Genomic DNA, 21,258 nt, shown 5'->3' on the forward strand with positions numbered 1-21,258 from the left:
ATTACTTTTCTCCTTTGGCTCTATAGTTTTTGACAGTGGTGAATCGAAAAATACAAAAGATAAAGGAAACCTATTCTTCTTCTTCTTCTTTCTGCTTCTCCCTTAAGGACACATACATATTATTAATATGCGAATAATCCCCTGCAATGCAAAGTTATTCAACGATCCAACTTCTCTAAATTGGACGGACGAGATTCTCATCTTAAAACTGTGAAACCTCCGTCGTCATCATCTCAAATGACGATAATCACCGTTGTTCCGCTGTGTGCTTGCAGTGCCCGGAGCTCCGCCCAGGAAGGTGGAGGCCGACGCCCTCAACTCCACCAGCATCAGAGTGACCTGGAAGCCGCCGCTGTCCGTGAAGCAGCACGGTCAGATCAGAGGCTACCAGCTGGTCTACTCCCGGCTGGAGAACGGCGAGCCTCACGGGCAGCCGGTCATCGTGGACGTCGCCCTCCCGGACGCACAGGTACCGTCGCACTCTGACAGAACCTTCCCAGAATTCTTAGGGTTCAATTAGAGGGACGAAAAAAAACCAGAAGGAACTTTGTCTGAAATGCTTTAGTTTAAGCAGAAAAAGTCCATGTTCCCCAAGATGGTGGAAGATACACATTTGCTTCTTTTTTCCAGAAGCCAATTGGCTATATGGCTACTTGCTAACCCAGTGTCTGCAGAAGTTACCAAGATTGGATTTAGCGGAGGGATGAAGCAGTTTGTCCCTTCACTAACTAACCAGAAGTTAAAGGCGCCATATGTAAGAATGTGGCCAAAAACAGTTACTACATTGAAATTCAAAATACCGAGGTCTTTTAGGTTTCGTTTTCTGATGTAACTGGCAACCCATGGTTGCTCTGCAACTGAGACTCTACTGACCGCAATGATTGGTAGACGGCGGTAGGTGGCGCCACATGACGCCAAAACATGATTTCAAAACATAAACATGATTTGCAGTCTGCAAAATATTTTTTTTAAATGTGCATTATGTAATAAATCTAACGCAACTGGCCATAAAATCCTCCTAATATGTCACAGAGACTCAGGAATAATGTTCATATAACAAACTGAACTCACCAACAACAACAGTACAGACAAAATATTTGCATTCAAAAAATTATTTTGCAGACTGCAAATCATGTTTATGTTTTGAAATCGTGTTTTGGCGTCATGTGGCGCCACCTACCGCCGTCTACCAATCATTGCAGTCAGTAGAGTCTCAGCTGCAGAGCAACCACGGGTTGCCAGTTACGTCAGATAACGAAACCTAAAAGACCTCGGTATTTTGAATTTGAGTGTAGTAACCGTTTTTGGCCACATTCTTACATATGGCACCTTTAATGCAAATATTTTGTCTGTACAGTCAAGCTAGTAGAGAAGATAACATGAATCTCGAAGTCACAGCTCTTGGTTGAGCCGTAAAAGAGTTTGATGAAGTGAAACCTTGCATGCGTAGTCAAAGAAAGGCATTTTTAACCTAATTTTGGGTGCAAACGTGTATCTTTGGCTGTTTAAGATAGGAGTCTTGTGTTGTTTGGCCCAAGTCGTTGTTGTTGAGGTGCGACCAAGATGGCCGCCAATCGTCACAAGGCTTTTAAAGAAGGGCTTTGATTTAACTGCCACTGTGAGCCAAATAAAATAGTCTCACTATAAAGTTCCAGAACAAATCCACTCTGTCAAAACATGAAGTGATGATAGCGATGCAGGCACACGGCGTCCTCCTCACCTCACACAGGACGGCCGTGAAGTGAAATAATACAACTGAAAGTCCATTAGTGATGCAGAGAGAACAGAACACACTCTTCCTTCTCCTCACACACACACACGTCCTTTCATATCAGAATAAATCAGTAGAAACTCGGCAAAAGCAAAAGCAAAAAGGACCTGCAGATGTGACCCTGCATTAAAAGAACCAAAGAAATCTTGTGACACTGGAGCTCAGGAGGTGGTTTCTTATTGTCCACGCAGTCTCATGCACAAAGCAAATCATACAGTAGCCGTCAAAGTCGTAAAATAATAGGACACACACACACCGTTTTATTGATTAATCCTACGCTTTTGACAACGTGGACTCGACTTATTAGTGTGGGAGAAGAAAATGATCTGTTGGTTTGACAAATTACAGTAACAGTGTGTGGAAGACAGAAATGTGTCACTTCCAGAACCCCTTTATATTGAATGGAGTGCCCCAGGGATCAGTCCTGGGACCTCTTTCATTCATTTAATTTCACCTCTATGCTGACGACACTGTGATTTACAGCTCAGCGTCAACTCCGAATCAGCTACATCGATCTTAGCTACTGTACAACGACCTTTGTGAACGCTAACAGAAGTAAACCGTGGTTTGAATTGGAAAACCCTTCACTTAAAACCACTCTGTAGGGCTCTGAGATTAAAATTATAGATATTTAGATATATTATTCACATTCAGTGACAAGTGGAGGGAAAAAAACAGAGCTGAAATGAGGTTTTCTCATCTCCTATTTTCCATTACTTTGCATCATATTTTGATCTTTTATGAATATTTTGTATATACATTGACCTGTCGGTGACATTGTCAGGTGTGTGAAGGACGGACAGCGTCGTTTCACAGACAGAGGACATTCCTAGAATAGATTAGTTCACGCATGAGTCTCTTCGCCCCCATAATCACATTAACCAGGTATGTTAGTCTGACTAAGACTGAGCTCGATTTTAGTGTTTACATGATGTTAAGAGAACCAAATTATTGTCTCGTTTCGACTAAAATTGGACTTTTAACATGTGAACAACGTTTACGTGAACAGTTTAATCCAGCTAAGGCCGTAGTCTGACTAAGACAGACAATCAGACTACTTGCAGAGAAAACTAAATTATTGGGCTTGTACATCTGACTAGGCCTCCGTAGGTGGCGCTGTGTCTTTCTATCAGTTTCCTGTTGACCTTCACGTCGCAGATAAAACCGGGGAGGACATTTTGGATGAATCAATGAATCAATGAATCACATTAACCAGGTATGTTAGTCTGACTAAGGCTGAACTCGATTTTTAGTGTTTACATGACGTTATGAGAACCAAATTATTGTCTTAGTCGGACTAAAATTGGACTTCTAACATGTGAACAAGTGTTTGTTTTTTTTCTCCCAGCACCCAAACAGCTGATCACTTGATCTTAAAAGACAACGTTTACACGAACAGCTTAATCAAGCTAAGGCCGTAGTCTGACTAAGACAGACAGTCGGACTACTTTGAGATAAAACTGAATTATTGGGCTTGTACGTCTGACTCCGCCCCGCCTCCGTAGGTGGCGCTGTGTCTTTCTATCAGTTTCCTGTTGACCTTTATGTCACAGAAAAACCGGGGAGGATATATACATGCAGGAGTAATCAGACTATGAATCACATTAACCAGGTATGTTAGTCTGACTAAGGCTGAACTCGATTTTTAGTGTTTACATGACGTTAAGAGAACCAAATTATTGTCTTAGTCTGACTAAAATTTGACTTTTAACACAAGTGAACAAGTGTTTTTTTTTCTCCCAGCATCATTTCACAGACAGAGGACGTTCCTAAAATAGATACGCTCCTACTCTGATAGTCCGTGTACAGTAGTTTTCATTCAAACATTCATTCTCGATGTGCCGCCCCAAACACATTTCTTACATCTTCACACACAAAGAAAAAGTCGGGCTGAATAAAGTAATTTATTTTATGTCAAATCTGCATCAAAGTAATCAGATTAAGGTGTTCTTAAGATGATGCATGTGCTCGTCGAGACGTATTCCCAGCGGGATTCTTCTGCGAAGACTAACAAACATTATACGTGTAAAAGATTTATTGTGTGTCCCTGAAATGCAGAATGGGTGAAACAGATTAAAATAAGTGTGTGTGTGTGTCTGCTGATGAAAACGCATTTGTGATTAGGATCCACACGCAGTGACATTTTTATGATGAGAATGCACATACGACACCTTGTTATTCCATCAAAAATAATTGCATTTCATGTTTGCTGCTGTTGTGGGATATTTTTTTTTTCTTTATTCCAGCCCACAGTTATGTGGGAAAACAGCCACGAACATGAGCATGTGAATAATAGACAAACCCAGATAATCCTGCTTAGGAATGCAAAAGCCCAAGTGTGTTTGTGTTTGCAGTGGTTAAGCACTTGACACGTTGTGAAAAGCTCCAGTTCACCTCCAGCTCCAGCGCCACACAGAAAACGAGGAAACACAAAATGACTCCACGATGACCCGTCTGCTGTGTTCCCCATCACGGCAACGGTTCGCAGTAGTTTGGAATGGTACGGCCCCCTCAGAACAGGAAATCTTTACATCGGAGAGGTGAAGACGGGGTTAAGGGAGAAAAGAGTGCCTGCCACGCATTAGCAGCAGCGGCAGCAAGAGCGAGTGTAGTGAAGCAGAGGTGGAAAAGCTGTTAAGCAGCTCTCGCTCAGGTGGAGAGAGGTGCAGATTGTTTTGTTCTTCTGAAAACAGCGTTAAAGCTGATTCGCAATCCCCCCCCCTCCTCCTCCTCCTCCTCTATAAGCACGCATTCCTGTCTTATCTGTGCGAGGCAGGATCCACGATAAGAAAACCCACATCTCGCTAAACCATCTACAACTTCTCTCTCACACACACACACAGAGAGAGAGGGAACTGTCTTTAAGCCTCATCTGTGATAGTGTCTCCCACCACACAGTCTGGTTTCCATGACTTCGGTGGACATTACATCTAACCTTAACCCTAATGTCAACTGGCCTAACCCTCACTTTAACCCTCTTATGGGATATGATATTCAGATTTATATTTTTTTATTTTATGGCTGTAGAATTATCAAAAAACTGTTCAGTGAGTGAGTTCTTCTGCCCCCTTTTTCCCAAGATAGCTTCAACTTTCGATATCTAGCAGTTACTTTAACCGTTTAGGAGTCACGGTACTGAGAAGCTAACGCGCTAGTGAATCTTGTCTGTGATTGGACAGTTGTTTTACAGAAGTCCCGCAAAAATCCAGTCGTTTTTAGAATTTTCTAGATATCACAAAAGGTCTTGGAGTAATGATTAGAACCATAATACCAACCTCATCCTCGCCAAACAACCTAACCCCTAACCCTAAGGAAGCGAAGTCCCCATAATGTGACTATGGAAACAGATTAAGGTCCCAACAACATGAGTAATAGTAGTACTAGCTATTCTTCTAAGGACTCTGCATCGACCTCCGTTCATTTGGACACCTCAATCAAACCCTTATCCCTAACCTCCTAACCTTAACCTGATGTCTAACCCTAATCTTAATCTAACCACGACTAAACAAAGATTAGCCATAAATTTATCCCGCATCCTCTCGAAATGAGGTTCAGCCTCATTAGGTCCAGGTTTTCCTGACAACACACTCTCTGACCCTCTTACACAAAGGTTCTCGAGCGTTTCGAGGCAGTTGCGACCCACCGCGATAATCCGCCTCTTTTCCCCCCATCTCTCCATCTCGCCGTAGCGTAGCGGCGTGTTTTTTCTGGCTGCTCGCTCGTGATAACACGAGGCAGAGACCGAGCCAATTTTCACCAAATCTAAATGTTTAATAACATTGGTTTTTAAGGCAGATCTCAGCGCTGGTACAGACAAAGGTATCATCGACCAAGATCTGTGATAGAAGATACCAATTTCAGATTTTCTTTGAAGGGGGAGGCACAGTATGTAAAAAGTCAAATGCAGTCACCACTATCTACCAGTAGGGTACACCAATGCGGGCCTCAAAAGGGTTATATTTGTGTTGGTTGACAGTATGGGTCCCAGGCAGGTTCCTCCATGGTTTGTCCATGTTGGTCCACCTGAAGCCCATGTCCACCAGACTCAGGTCCCAGTTTCAGTAACAAGTGGACAAACCCACTTGGGACCCATAATGTCAGCCAGAATTTATAACCCTAACCCTAGGGCCCCACGTGGACGTCCTAGATTTGCTACCAGTGTTTTGACTGAAATCAAAATACATCAAAAACCTAAAGACTCTTAATTTACTGTCATATTCTCAGCAAATATGTATCTAAGCAACTATTAATACTATTTTTGGTGCCATTTCTGTGAGTTGCACAAATGTTATATCTGTGGGTCCCGACACAGACTCTGGGAACGATTGATATTTGGCAATAAAAACGGCAAAAACTCAAATGTTTAAAGTTCAGATAGTGTAGGATATTATAAATAACTTATTCACGAACTGTGTAGCATCTACCTTGGTCATTTATATATATATATATATATATACATGTTGGTAAAGTCAATCAAAGTCTGTGATTCTTCTTCTTCTCAATGTGAGACTTTGGACGAACCACCACTGGTGATGTACACTCTTAGAAATAAGGGTTCCAAAAAGTGTCATTCTACAAGGGCTGAGGTTCTACCTGGAACCATTTGCTTCTGAAAAACCCTTTGGGAAAAGGATTCTTGGTAACACTAATGGTTCCAGTGAGAACCCTTTAAAACCCCTTTTCTGAATAATGGGGTTTAAAAGAGTTCTTGGTGGAATCCTCCAAAAGGGTTCCTGGTGGAACCTTTATAAAAAATGTCTACCTGGAGCCAAAAAGGGTTCTCCTATGAGGACAAGCCAAATAACCTTATATGGTTCTACTTAGCACTTTTATTGCTAAGCGTGTATGACATAAACCTTGTCTCCTAAATATTCCGACACAACTTAACAACATTTTCAATCCCATATTTATTTATTTACCCCAACAAATCTGCTGACGTCTTACCCTGCGCGTGTAAATGACATATTTATTGGTCGAAAAACAAATGTAAACTCGGAGAATGTATGCAGCGTTTTGATTTGATTGGCAGTTGGCAGGAGATGAAATAAAAAGGCACCGTTAAAGGAGCCTTCCCTGTGCGTCACAGACCTCAAGCTCATTTTCGGCTTTCTGGAAATTTGATCTGCATATCAGAGAGCGGGGCGAGGAGGTGACGACGGCGGAAAAAAAAGTGGAACACAACAGTGGCTGATCAAAGGGATGAAGGAGGAAACGGCGGCAACAGAATGCACTCTCTGTCACATCGAAATGTGATGTGACAGATTCCCGCTGTCAGCTTGTGTACATGACAGCTGAATTAAGTCTGCTTTCGTTCCCTGCGTCACTTCTAATGTTTGCTTTTCATGGCAGAAGGAAACTCTTCAGGACACTTCCTCGTGAAATATCGCGTTGGTGGGTGTGACGGATCGTCCACTCTGGTCACTCATGTGGTCGTGACCTTGTTGCACAGGATGCGCCGCCATCCTACGGCTTTGAAAGTCGTGCCGTCGTGACCTTTGCCGTAGTCGTGTGGGGAGGACGGTGTTGGAAATATGGATAAACAAGATCCAATACCCAAATAGCTATAAATTCTGCTCCAGATCCACCTGCTGTCCACCCTACGAAGCTTAAAGAAGGCTGCGGGCTATAGTTCTAGTTTGGTTTGAAAACTCTGAGCTTGTGTTTTAGTCTGGATGGGCAGAAATAACGATATTTGGAAATGAAAACTGACATTTCACTTCCTGATTGGCACCGCAACTGGACAACTAGACTCTAGAACTTGGAAATCACTCCTTAGTCTCACGAAGTGGCAACCAATGCCGTGTTTCCATCATGGTACAGTTGGGTTTGTTACAGTACGATATTGTAAAAAAACAGTCGGGCTTGCGTTTCGACTGGACGTTGGAGAATCACCAATCGCAAGGGAGTGATGTTTTACTGTCGCCCAGAAAGCTGACAGTTGTGGATGAAGCCAGATCGTACCATACCATTTTTCTCTCGTACCCCAAGGGAATGGTGCCAAAAACTGAACAAATAAGGGCCAGTTGTTTTCGGTTCTATTCCTAATGGAAACGTATAAACAATACGTTCCCTACTGCACCAAACCGAACCGTTCAACTTGGTAGAAACGCGAAATTGTTTACAGACGTTATGATTTAAGTGAGTTATCTCATTCTCCCATAGACTTGCATTCAAATGGAGGTCTGGAAGTCGCCTCCTAGTGGCTATTCGATATATTGTTACTTCTCTAGTTGTGAAGCAGGGACCCAGAAGACCACATCCATTTTGTTTTTAATATAGCGGCGATGTTTTCAGTATCAACAGTATATGTGAATGGTCACATGATATCGATTTTAATGTGTGTTCGTGTGGACACATGAGCTCTGAATTCGGATCATTTTTGTATGGATGTAGCCTTTGTTCCACTGTGCACAGTGGCTCCCTAACAATGTACTGAAGGAGCAGAAAGTTAAACTTAGCTTGGTGCTTATTGTATTGATCTCGCACTCTGTGTGTGTGTGTGTGTGTGTGTGTGTGTGTGTGTGATGAATGGATTTGGTCTCTGTTGTGCTGATGAGTTCCCTCAGAAGGAGGCTCAGATCTCTGTGCCAGCAGTTATACTTCTTACAGCCCATGTGTCCTTGTCGGGGGGGGATGAGGGACGCCGGGCCGATGAGCCACCAGTTCCCCCCAACGGCTTCAACGGCGTGACGTCGCCGAGGCAAAAAAGAGTGAAAAGCACAGAGAGTCTCTGAAAGTCACTGAGCTGGAGGAAACTCTGCCGACCGCTGAGCTGTGTGCTGTGCTGTCTGCGGTGAAGCCGCTCTCCGAAAATCCATCAATTGTTTGACTGAGTCTTGGCTTGGCCAGCAGCAGTCACCACAGATTACTGCTTCTCTGTCACAAAAAAGACCTTGATGAGAAAGTAAATTCAGTCTTGACGAATTATAGGAGGGGGGGGGGGGGGGGCTTACAGACAAGAAAGCAGAGATTTAACGGTAGACTCGCACGAACGCTGCACTTTATCGGGTTGGGTGTTTGGTGCTGGACACGGCTATCGGTCGTTAGCAGAGCAGTGTTTATCATGGTTCACTATGAAGCAAGAGCTGCTAATGTTGCTAAACTAATGGTCATGTGACGTCCACGATTGCTCAGTGCTCTTTGTCCGGTAGTGATGTCTAAACTTCAGATTTCGAGTTTTGGAATTCGGCTTGACTTGGTTTGTTTTGCTTTTCCATCAGAAAGATAGTGCCTGGTATTTTCTTTAGTACCTGCTCTGACAAGGTTCCAAGCTAGCTGAGCCGATACTAAAATGTCCTCTGATTGGTCAGTGGAAGAGCTATGAGCGCGACGTCCGACACGAGAATCAAACTGATCAATGTTGAAACTTTAGATTAAAGTTAAAAAGACTTAAAAATCCATGAAAACATTAGGTTAATCGCCAACATTTAGCGAAGCAATTGTCTAAAACGTCAATATTTAACAGAGGAGTCCGGTGTGGTTAGCGACAGCACTGCTGAAAGCCGGCGATCGCGAGTTAGAATCACGACCACAATCAGTGGTCATTAATCAATGATTCAGTTACACCCAAAACAGCTGCTTTACAAGTCACAAGTTTGTGTGTTTAGTGTCGCGTAGAAAACCACGTCACGGCAGTTTCATGCAGCCGTGATATGATGACTCCGCCCATGTTAAAGAGGAATTACAGTCATGGAAAATGACGTGACTGATGACAAACCGATTAGAGCCAATAGATACATTTCACATTCACTCACTTGTGCTATTTTGTCTGCTGTTGGATTTGCAAAGTAACCTGAAGACGACTGTGTGTCCTCCTGTTCTCTACGGTCTCTGGTTTGAGCTAAATGTGTTAATACGATTTGGTTCGCTAGTGCTTTGTTGGGGTTTTTGGCTTCTCCCTCTGGAGGTTTACTCCAGATGAGCTTCCTTACCTCGGCTCGGTCTATCCTTGGTCCTTGGTCCTGGGCTTGTTCCTTGGTATTTGGTCCTTGGTCCTGGGCTTGGTCTTTGGTTCTTGGTCCTGGGCTTGGTCCTGGGCTTGGTCCTTGGTCCTTGGTCCTGGACTTGGTCCTTGGTCCTGGGCTGGTATTTTGTCCTTGGTCCTGGGCTTGGTCCTTGGTCCTTGGTCCTGGACTTGGTCCTTGGTATTTTGTCCTTGGTCCTGGGCTTGGTCCTTGGTCCTGGACTTGGTCCTTGGTCCTGGACTTGGTCCTTGGTCCTGGGCTGGTATTTTGTCCTTGGTCCTGGGCTTGGTCCTTGGTCCTTGGTCCTGGACTTGGTCCTTGGTATTTTGTCCTTGGTCCTGGGCTTGGCCCTTGGTCCTGGACTTGGTCCTTGGTCCTGGGCTTGGTCCAGGGCTTGTTCCTTGGTATTTTGCCCTCGTCCTGGGCTCGGTACTTGGTCCTGGACTTGGTCCTTGGTCCTGGACTTGGTCCTTGGTCCTGGACTTGGTCCTTGGTCCTGGGCTTGGTCCTGGCATTTTTAAACAAATCTACAGTGTCTAATTAACCCAATCAGTCGACAGTAATGGGGATTCCAACCCTTGACCGGTTCAGATCACAGTTCACTCGTGCTTGTGTTGGAATATTTGCATCACGTCATTTGATTTTAAATCGACTTCTGACGCCATCCAGACCCACAATGCAGTTTGGCAGCAGTCGACAGTCGTTCCGTTCAGAGTGAATAAAAAGACCTTGAGTAGATGCTGCCACTGCGTACGTGTGAGTCGGCAGTATTTGGCTGCTGCTGCTGCTGTTTTTTACTTTTTTTTAAACTTGACTCCCTGCTTCCACCTTGGCCTTGGCTCCTCTCCGCTGGCACGCTCACACCTAACCGCGGCGTATTTTGTGGCTGGATAAAGAACATCTGAAGAAGGAGCTAATGGCTGTGAAGCATGAGCGCGGCGGCCTGATCTGATAAGATAATGGTGACTATAGTCTGTGACTCATCTCTGTGTTTGTTGTGGCCTAAAGTAAAACAGCACACATGCAGCCCACGGCAGCGCACAGGAGCCAAGTATCACACAGACAATGTCTTCTTTGTCCGTCCTTTGTGTTCACATCAAGTAGCAGCATGTGCGACTTAAAATTCGTTTTTATAAATGACTGTAGTTGTTGTTTTCTTGTCTTTGAAACTGTCATTAGCAGCGTTTAATTATGGTAAACGTGAAGCTTTTGTTCGACGCCAGACAAAACACCACAAATGAGCGAACGTGAAATTCATCTTGTGTCTGTGAAAACATTGTGGAGTTTGATTTTGTGGGTTTGATTCCCGGCTCCAGCTGGACATGAAAGATGGGCTGTATGAACGTGTGAATGGATGAATGGCAAAAAACTGTAAGTGTGAAGCAGCTTTGATTGGTTATTAAGACTAGAAAAGTTAGATTTAACCCTTTTTGCTCACCTGACAGTCAGAATAATACACAAAACTCCTTATATGGACATCCTGGGGGTGTGTGGGACTTTTCCAGGCACTGTTTACCAGTTAGCTTGCGTTAGCTCCTTTAGCCTCGTTAGCGTGCTGACAGTCGAACTGGAGCGGTCTGTTTATTAAACTTAAAGAGCGCAAATTACCAGCGTACCTGTGTACTGCGTATGTGTGCCTCTGTTTTTAAAGATTAGCGTTACTTTAGCAACTTATTTTAACGATCTGGAGTCGCGTAAACGCTAGTTTTTTTCCGGTCAGTCGTCAAGGAAACGCATCATGCGTGCCCAGCAAAGTTTCTGTGACATTTCACGTCAGATTTTGAGTTCATATTGAACATTTCATGCATTAATTTAGGGGGGCCCAGGATTATATTGTTTCTTTGGGCCCAAAAAATTTCTAGCAGCACCCCTGGACCGACCAACTGAGGCTTTATACTGTTGGATTACAAAGGTAATAATTGTTTTCCAACTCTACTGTATCTATAAAGCACTTATAAATTACAAAAAAATAACAACAGCTGGAAAAGAAGTGCTGTAAATCAAATAAATCACATTAAAAATCACATTCACGCTCTCATGTGCAAAAAAAAGTTAAAAATACAAGGTAAAATGAGAGGAGATTAACAAAGAGATCATTATTTATCAATCATTTACATCACTTTCAGTGTTTTTTTCCCCTGTAACTCTGTATATGTGGCTTTAGCAGCAGTGTCTGGATCCACTCCCTTCATCCATTATTCAGCGTCTTAATGGTCGGCTTAAATTGTCCTGTTAGAGAGAGCGAGCGTCACCTGAATCCTCGTCTCTGTGTGACAGTTTGACGACAGCGACACCGACTCACTCACGGTGAATAGAAACGACTCGGCTGCGTCTTCACCTGTGTCGCACTGTGACACCGACCACGGGCTCAGCTCATTACGCTGGGAAAAACAAAAAAAAAGTGCAAACACTGGAGTTTCAGTTTAAACACACACACACACACACACAGGAGCAGCTGCTGCCCACAGTGACGGACGGAGCTTGAGTGTCACTTGTTTACACCTAACTGACACCGTACGGTGTATTTTTGTGTCATTAGGGCCGCAATGATATGTCTCTGCAGGAGGGGGGGGGGGGGCTTTTAATTTGAAATGATGGCCACAGGAAGTGTCACTGCTTCTGCTCGTGTGAGATGGAGCGAGAACGACGAAAAACCTACCAGACAGCTACCATGACAACAGCTTTTTTTTTTCTACTGCACTTCACTTAACTCGTGTGTTTGACTAATTATGGACAATTTATGGATCACATATGAAGCACTTTTTGACAGATATATAAAGGTCTATAGGAGGAAAATTCAGTAATTGCTGGGCTTGATGTTGCAGCAGCAGGTGAGGACATCAGAACATCAAAAATCTTTGAGGGTCTATAGAGTGCTTAAAGATAAGCAAATAAAAACAAATATGTGGGAATATTGAACTTTAATTTATAAAGTTAAAAGTTTATTATTTTGCTATATTATAATATGAATAGAAAGACCTGATCCAAGAGAGTGTTGATTATGGTTGTGGTTTAAAGCTGCAGTGTGTAACTTGTAACCTGCTAACTGTTGCTACTGTTGCTACTATATGTTTCAGAGAACTGAGGACAATTCTTTGTGGGAACTTTTGTAACAATAGTTTGAATGAAATGGACATTTTAAAAAATATTTTAAAGTAACACAGAGTAGTTTTTTTTACTCTCGGTGTCCCCCTACAGTTGGTAAACAGAATTGTTTTGTTGCGGGCTGTGACGTGCCTTAAAAGTAGAATGTTGTTGTTCTCTTTGTGTCAGGTTTTGATCAGAGTGCCATTCACTGTTCTCTGTTGTATGTTTGATTTACCATCAAATGAAAGCTGCAGACATTATTTAAAGGTGCCATATGTAAGATTGTGGCCAAAAACGGTTACTACACTCAAATTCAAAATACTGAGGTCTTTTAGGTTTCGTTTTTTTCCGCCATTGTAGCTCAGACGTAACTGGCAACGCCTTGGTTGCTCGGCAGCTGAGACTCTACAGACTGCAATGATTGGTAGACGGCGGTAGGTGGCGCCACATGCCAAAACACGATTTGCAGTCTGCAAAATATTATTTAATGCAAATATTTTGGCTGCACTGTTGTTGTTGGTGAGTTCAGTTTGTTATATGAACATTATTCCTGAGTCTCTGTGACATATTAGGAGGATTTTACGGCCAGTTGCGTCAGATTTATTACATAATGCACCTTTAATATGGAATTAGATTGATGTCAATATTTCAACATACACTTGTTCTTTTACGCTTCCTGGTTTGTTCTTTGCGCCGTGGTTTTTTGTTTGTGGGCGGGCCTTAGGAAGCTGCCTGCTGATTGGCTGATTGGCGAGTCGTTGTCCGTCTGGTACAAAATAATAATTGTTAGTATCTGACGTTTATAATCTGACAAACCTTAGATATTTACAATTATTGCAGCGGACAGCAACTCCTTGTTGCTTTAAAGCTAGGCTATTCAACTTAAGGCCCGGGGGCTAGATCCGGCCCTTCAAGCAATTTGGACTGGCCCGTAGCCCATTAACCCCATAAGTAATGAATGTATTATTAATTAATTAATTTTTTTAAAAACCAATAAAACAGTAGCTTTGCCAATTTCTGGCAGAAATATATTGCATTATTAGCCAACTGTAGCCGTACCCTTGTCTTGTTGGTACTATAACGTTTATTTCTGCAAAATAGCCTATTGCGGCCATTGCACCTTAATGTTGTTCATATTGTTACCTCTAATTTTATAATTTCCAATTGTGACTGTTATACCCAAATGTTGTTGTTGGCTGTAAAAGATTTTTGGAATAAAAAATGTGTTCTTTATTCCAGCTGTAGCAGGCCAAGGCAATTGTTTTTGGGATGTGCCTTTCTTTGTTGAACCCTGAATCCTGTGGAAATATTTGATCACCAAGAACCAGAAATATTTGCGTGATTAATTTTCCTCAAACAATTGGACATTTTTGAATTTGGACTATCAACACTATCACGTTAACATGGACTCACAAGAATGTGCAGAAACCTACAAAGGCAACACATCAGATATTCAGTAAAATGCTGCTGCGGTGGCAGCTGTTGTGTTTTCATTTATTATACATGTACAATCATTCAGACATACTTACAACAACATGGATCTAATGATGACTTGGTAAAAAAAAAAAACTCCTGATGCATCGATGCTGCAGAGAGCAGGAGTTTCTACACCAAAGAATGATGGTTAATCGATAGTGGAGACAACAAGGGATCTGTTCTTGATTTAGGACATTGAGCTGCAGCTTTTGTCCCGGGGGGAATTCACTCTTAACCACTTACAGTTTTTTATGATAACCACTGTTATTATTTATTTGGGAGGAAGTGAAGCTCCTTTGTCTTTTTCTTTTATTTCTGGTTAGTCAGCAAGGACAGGGTGGGGGGGGGGGCGAGCAAAATAAAAACCCTGAATCACAGAGAATCACGGGCTGACTAATGCTCTGTGGCCTTTTGGACGCGTTGTTTTTTCACTGTTTTAAGTCGGAAAAGTTAGCAGTAATTGTTTATCAGAATGTATTTGTACTCTCACGTCTAGTGTCTACACCTTTTTTTTTTGATAGAACCTTCATACAACATTTAGAGAACGTTCTCTAAAGGTTCCCAGAACGTTCCCCTAGCTTTCATTGTCACAACCTTTATAGAACGTTCTCTAAAGGTTGCCAGAGAGTTCCCCTTAACGTTACTTTTCTTCAAAATTCATACTACCTTTTAGAGAACGTTCTCTTATGGTTCCCAGAACATTCCCCTAATGGTACTTTGTTACAACCTTCATACAACATTTAGAGAAAGTTCCCTCAATGTTCCCAGAATGTTCCCCTAGCGTTACATTGTCACAACCTTTATAGAACGTACTCTAAAGGTTGCCAGAAAGTTCCCCTTAACGTTACTTTTCTACAACATTCATACTACCTTTTAGAGAACGTTCTCTTTTGGTTCCCAGAACGTTCCCCTAATGGTACTTTGTTATAACCTTCATACAACATTTAGAGAATGTTCTCTAAAGGTTCCCAGAACGTTCCCCTAGCGTTACATTGTCACAACCTTTATAGAACGTACTCTAAAGGTTGCCAGAAAGTTCCCCTTAACGTTACTTTTCTACAACATTCATACTACCTTTTAGAGAACGCTCTCTTTTGGTTCCCAGAACGTCCCCTAATGGTACTTTGTTACAACCTTCATGCAACATTTAGAGAACGTTCCCTAAATGTTCCCAGAACGTTCCCCTAGTGTTACATTGTCACAACCTTTATAGAACGTACTCTAAAGGTTTCCAGAGAGTTCCCCTTTACGTTACTTTTCTACAACATTCATACTACCTTTTAGAGAATGTTCTCTTTTGGTTCCCAGAACGTTCCCCTAATGGTACTTTGTTACAACCTTCATACAACATTTAGAGAACGTTCCCTAAATGTTCCCAGAACGTTCCCCTAGTGTTACATTGTCACAACCTTTATAGAACGTACTCTAAAGTTTGCCAGAATGTTCCCCTAGCATTACATTGTCACAACCTTTAGAGAACGCTCTCTAAAGGTTTCCAGAACGTTCCCCTAGCGTTACTTTTCTACAACCTTCATACTACCTTTTAGAGAACGTTCTCTTTCGGTTCCCAGAACGTTCCCCAAGTGCTACTTTGTCACAACCTTCATACAACCTTTAGAGAGCGTTCTCTTTTGGTTCTCAGAACGTTCCCGTAACCATATTTACAGGAAAAAAATTATATTAAGGTGTGGTATAAACCATATATGCATGTGTGAATATAATATATAATATAAACCAACCCAATCTATTTATAAAGCAGTTCTCTGAATGTTCCCCTAACGTTACTTTCCTACAACCTCCGTACAACCTTTAGAGAACGTTCTCATAACGTTACTTTTCTACAACAAAATAAAAACCCTGAATCACAGAGAATCACGGGCTGACTAATGCTCTGTGGCCTTTTGGACGCATTGTTTTTTCACTATTTTAAGTCGGAAAAGTTAGCGCTAATTGTTTATCAGAATGTATTTGAACTCTCACGTCCTGTGTCTACACCTTTTTTTTTTTGATAGAACCTTCATACAACATTTAGAGAACGTTCTCTAAAGGTTCCCAGAACGTTCCCCTAGCGTTACATTGTCACAACCTTTATAGAACGTTCTCTAAAGGTTGCCAGAGAGTTCCCCTTAACGTTACTTTTCTACAACATTCATACTACCTTTTAGAGAACGTTCTCTTTTGGTTCACAGAACGTTCCCCTAATGGTGCTTTGTTACAACCTTCATACAACATTTAGAGAACGTTCTCTAAAGGTTCCCAGAACGTTCCCCTAGCGTTACATTGTCACAACCTTTATAGAATGTACTCTAAAGGTTGCCAGAAAGTTCCCCTTAACGTTACTTTTCTACAACATTCATACTACCTTTTAGAGAACGTTCTCTTTTGGTTCCCAGAACGTTCCCCTAATGGTACTTTGTTACAACCTTCATACAACATTTAGAGAACGTTCCCTAAATGTTCCCAGAACGTTCCCCTAGTGTTACATTGTCACAACCTTTATAGAACGTACTCTAAAGTTTGCCAGAATGTTCCCCTAGCATTACATTGTCACAACCTTTAGAGAACGCTCTCTAAAGGTTTCCAGAACGTTCCCCTAGCGTTACTTTTCTACAACCTTCATACTACCTTTTAGAGAACGTTCTCTTTCGGTTCCCAGAACGTTCCCCTAGTGCTACTTTGTCACAACCTTCATACAACCTTTAGAGAGCGTTCTCTTTTGGTTCTCAGAACGTTCCCGTAACCATATTTACAGGAAAAAAATGATATTAAGGTGTGGTATAAACCATATATGCATGTGTGAATATAATATATAATATAAACCAACCCAACCCAATCTATTTATAAAGCAGTTCTCTAAATGTTCCCAGAATGTTCCCCTAACGTTACTTTCCTACAACCTCCGTACAACCTTTAGAGAACGTTCTCTAAAGGTTGCCAGAACGTTCCCCATAACGTTACTTTTCTACAACAAAATAAAAACCCTGAATCAGAGAGAATCACGGGCTGACTAATGCTCTGTGGCCTTTTGGACGCGTTGTTTTTTCACTGTTTTAAGTCGGAAAAGTTAGCGGTAATTGTTTATCAGAATGTATTTGTACTCTCACGTCTAGTGTCTACACCGTTTTTTTTTTTGGATAGAAAACCATTTTCATTTAAGCCCCAGCGCCGCAAAAGTACACGCTGTAATTGTAAACAAAACATACTCCCACATCTTTAAAGGTCCACGTCGCCAAACTCTTCGGCGGTAAGTGAGTGTGCTCTAAATGTCGAAAACTTTGCTCTGATGATTAGAGCCGAGAGCGCTCGCGGGGGGAATTCTGTCGCATTTATTAGCTGCGTTATTCTCACAAACCCACCGCAAAGGTCACGCTGAATGGTCGGCTTCTGTGCTCTGGACAATAATGACCTCATATACAGTAACTCAGCGCGTTCATGCTTGAAGGGATAGTTTGGATTATTTGCTGCGGGGGTTGTTTGAGGTTCTCGTTCCCGCAGCCACACTTTATTACCTGCAGTAGATTTGGATCAGCGTGGTCACAGTGAGTCATAAACATTTACACAACGAGATCAGCGTTAATGTTTTTTTTTTTTTAAATATATTTTTTACCTCTTTATCCTTCACTCAAAAAGCCATTTCCTGTGGTACTACATGTTCTCACAACATGCACTAAATGAAGTATTACATTCAGGTTTCAATCAGACTGTGAGCTCGACAATGGGCCTCTTATCTCCGATAAAGGACAATCTTTACGCTTCAGCAAACCCAGACGTGTTGGACAATGCTTTGCTTCCAACTCTGTGGCAACAGTTTCTATCTCAGCATGATTGTGTCCCAGTGTGAACAAAGCAAGGACTATAAAGACATGGAAGAACTTGACTGACCCGCAAAGACCTCAACCTCCAATCAAGAACCTTTGGGATGAACTGGAACACAGATTGCGAATGCTATATTCTCCCCCTAGTATAGATCTAATGGCGCGTTTCCACCAAGTGGTTTGGTACAGAAGAGTACAGTGTGTATTCTGTTAAGAATAGTACGTACGCAAGTGAGTACTATGTAAGAACTACCCTCAGTCAAAAACACAAGCTTTATCATTCCAAATCGTACCAAAATCGAATATAATATATAATATAAACCAACCCAATCTATTTATAAAGCAGTTCTCTCAATGTTCCCAGAATGTTCCCCTAACGTTACTTTCCTACAACCTCCGTAAAACCTTTATAGAACGTACTCTAAAGGTTGCCAGCACGTTCCCCATAACGTTACTTTTCTACAACCCTCATACTACCATTTAGAGAACGTTCTCTTTTGGTTCCCAGAACGTTCCCCTAGGGGAATTAATCGTACTAAAATAAACAGCCCCAACTGTTCCAATTTTGGGTAACCCTTCCCTTGGGCTAGACCTGAGCTTGACCCGTGACAGTCAGCCGATTGGGCGACAATAAAGCGTCACTCCCTTGTGGCCAGAGTTCCTTCAACACCCGCAGTCTCTTCGAGCTGCTGGGTGTCCTCCTTTGTTGTCTGTTCGATGTCGTTGTTTTTTGTTGTACACCGGTTCAACGTCACCCTACGTATCTTGCTGACACAGCCATTGGGCACGGTGCACACCTTGCCTACCAAGTAAAGATACTGTTCTAAGTCAACATGCTAGCTTTGCCGTTCCAAAGCGTACCATACTGTACCAAACCCAACTGCACTGTGTACATTTTTGGCAACAGTTTGGTGTGGAAGAACTTCACTAGTCCGCACAGAGCTTCAACCCCTGTTATAAATGTTTTCGGATTAACTGTAACAGAGATTGTGAACCCTATTTTCTTCCCTCACTACATCCCATTCTATCGAGTGGAACGGTTCAGTTTGGTACGGTACCGTACAGTGTGCATTTCTTTGTGTTTCCATTAAGAATAGTACCAAAATAAACGGGTTACCAGAGTAATAGTACCCATAACAGTCAGCTGATTGGGTGACAGAAAAACGTAACTCAAGCTATGAGGCCTGTTGTTGAGACAAACACCCACAAACCGAGCAACCGATTAAAACCAGAGCTGCTGGATTTCCTCCTTTGTTGTCTGTTGTGTCACAATCAATGTCGTTGTTCGATGACGGTACAACGCCGCGATACGTATCTCACTGACACGGCCATCGGGCACAGCACACACCCTGCCTACCAAGGGCCTGATTTACTCAAATTTGCAAAAAACGTGCGCAAACTGAATTGCACGCGCAAATTTGCGCTGATGCTGATCTACTAACAGGGCGCAACGAGGAGTGCGTCCCTAAGACGGGCAAAATCACTCGCAACCCATTTAGCGTTCATGCCTTGAGAGAGACATCAGCTGTAACTTTCTGTTCAGTGGCTTCAAATTTCATTCTGCGCTTCCGTTGAGTCTGCTCTTTCTCCATGTTGACAACCCTTGACTAGCGCAAAATCCTCATTTAAATAGGGCGGACTACAGGTCCACTTCTGCGCCTGTAGTCAATTGCGGTCGCAATCTTAGTAGGTCACCTGCAAAACGCAATCCAGCAGCAGGCGCAGTCTTTAAGCTCTTTGGAAGCTATTTTGCTATTTGGAATCTTAGTAAATCAGGCCCCAAGTATTCTAAACCGTACCAAAACCGAACTGTACCATGTAAAAGTTTGGTGTGGAAGATCTTGACTGACCCGCACAGAGCCTCAACCCACTCCCCACAGTACGATCTAATCTGAAAACCAAGCACATCATAATGAGCGCAAATAATACAATCAAATAATCACCAGAACCACAAATGTAGTGATGATTAAACTCCAAATGACTCAAATATCTCATTAGTTTGTTATTGTTCTATTTTGCATAGATTATTATATTCTCCATTATTTTTTTACATGGTGATTACACATTTTTTAGGGGGGTAAAATTGGACGAAGCCTCTTTTCACACTGGGACACATGAGTTATGAAGAGCACGATCTTGATGGTGTTTTTTTAACAAAAATAGGATAACGTTGCCCTACTTTGAACCACACACACACACACACAGAGTGAGACATGAAAAGTTCTCAACATGACTGTGCCAAACAAAGACCTTGTGTGTTTATGTAAGACAGTAGAACTCAGCGAGGCGGGAACGCGCCGCACGGTTAGCGATGCAGATTTGATGCGAGGAGGCTCCCGGGCGGTCGCCGTCCTCCGATTCACTCATCACCGCCGCCATGATGAGTCGTTTACTTTTGGATGACTTGTTGTTAAGTGGTCAGGGTCGCGCCGTATTAAAATGTTGTTCCAGAGTTTTGTCAGCGCTAATTTATTTGCAGCCTTGGAGCGTTGACAATCGAGCGCGGAGGCTATGAATGCTTGTCACAGCTGCTCGTAAATCCTACAGAGTACGGACAGCGACGCTTTCATCTCGTCAGTGTTTCCACGTCAACCGTCTATTCGAGGGAATTTGCCTTGGAATCGTATAATAATGTTGATCGTAAAGTTGTTGTCTTTTTCTGTACTTTCACATAGTTTATCCCAATACTGAAACTTCATTATAAAGCAGCTTCTCGAAAACTTATTTTCAAATAAAACGTTACGTTCAATTAATTGATTTAAAAACATCTAACCTAGCTAAAAAAGGTTGGTTCCCAGAACATTCTAGGAACGTTACCTTTAGAGAACGTTCTCTTTTGGTTCCCAGAACGTTCTTCCAAAGTTGCATTGTCACAACCTCCATAGAACGTACTAGAAAGGTTGCTAGAACATTCTCCTAACGTTACTTTTCTACTGTCACAACCTTTACAGAACGTTCTCTTTTGGTTCCCAGAATGTTCCCCTAATGGTACTTGGCCAAAACCTTCATAACGTTACTTTCCTACAACCTCCGTACAACCTTTAGAGAACGTTCTCTAAAGGTCCCCAGAACATTCCCCTCGATTTGCATTGTCACAACCTTTATATGAACATACTCTAAAGGTTGCCAGAACGTTCCCCATAAC

General features: G+C 42.4%; 1 protein-coding gene across 1 annotated transcript in view; it reads left to right on the plus strand.

Moving 5' to 3' along the window:
* ptprfa (protein tyrosine phosphatase receptor type Fa) overlaps nucleotides 1–21,258 on the plus strand; it is a gene marked incomplete at both ends in the record, with an annotated part of 258,404 nt that overhangs the window by 133,258 nt on the left and 103,888 nt on the right. Inside the window, one exon of the mRNA XM_083887919.1 lies at nucleotides 276–469. Coding sequence (XP_083744045.1) covers nucleotides 276–469 — 194 coding nt within the window. The remainder of the gene's footprint in view (nucleotides 1–275; nucleotides 470–21,258) is intronic.

The sequence above is a fragment of the Microchirus variegatus genome (genome assembly GCF_963457635.1).
Source record: "Microchirus variegatus genome assembly, chromosome: 4".
NCBI classification, from domain to species: Eukaryota; Metazoa; Chordata; class Actinopteri; order Pleuronectiformes; family Soleidae; genus Microchirus; species Microchirus variegatus.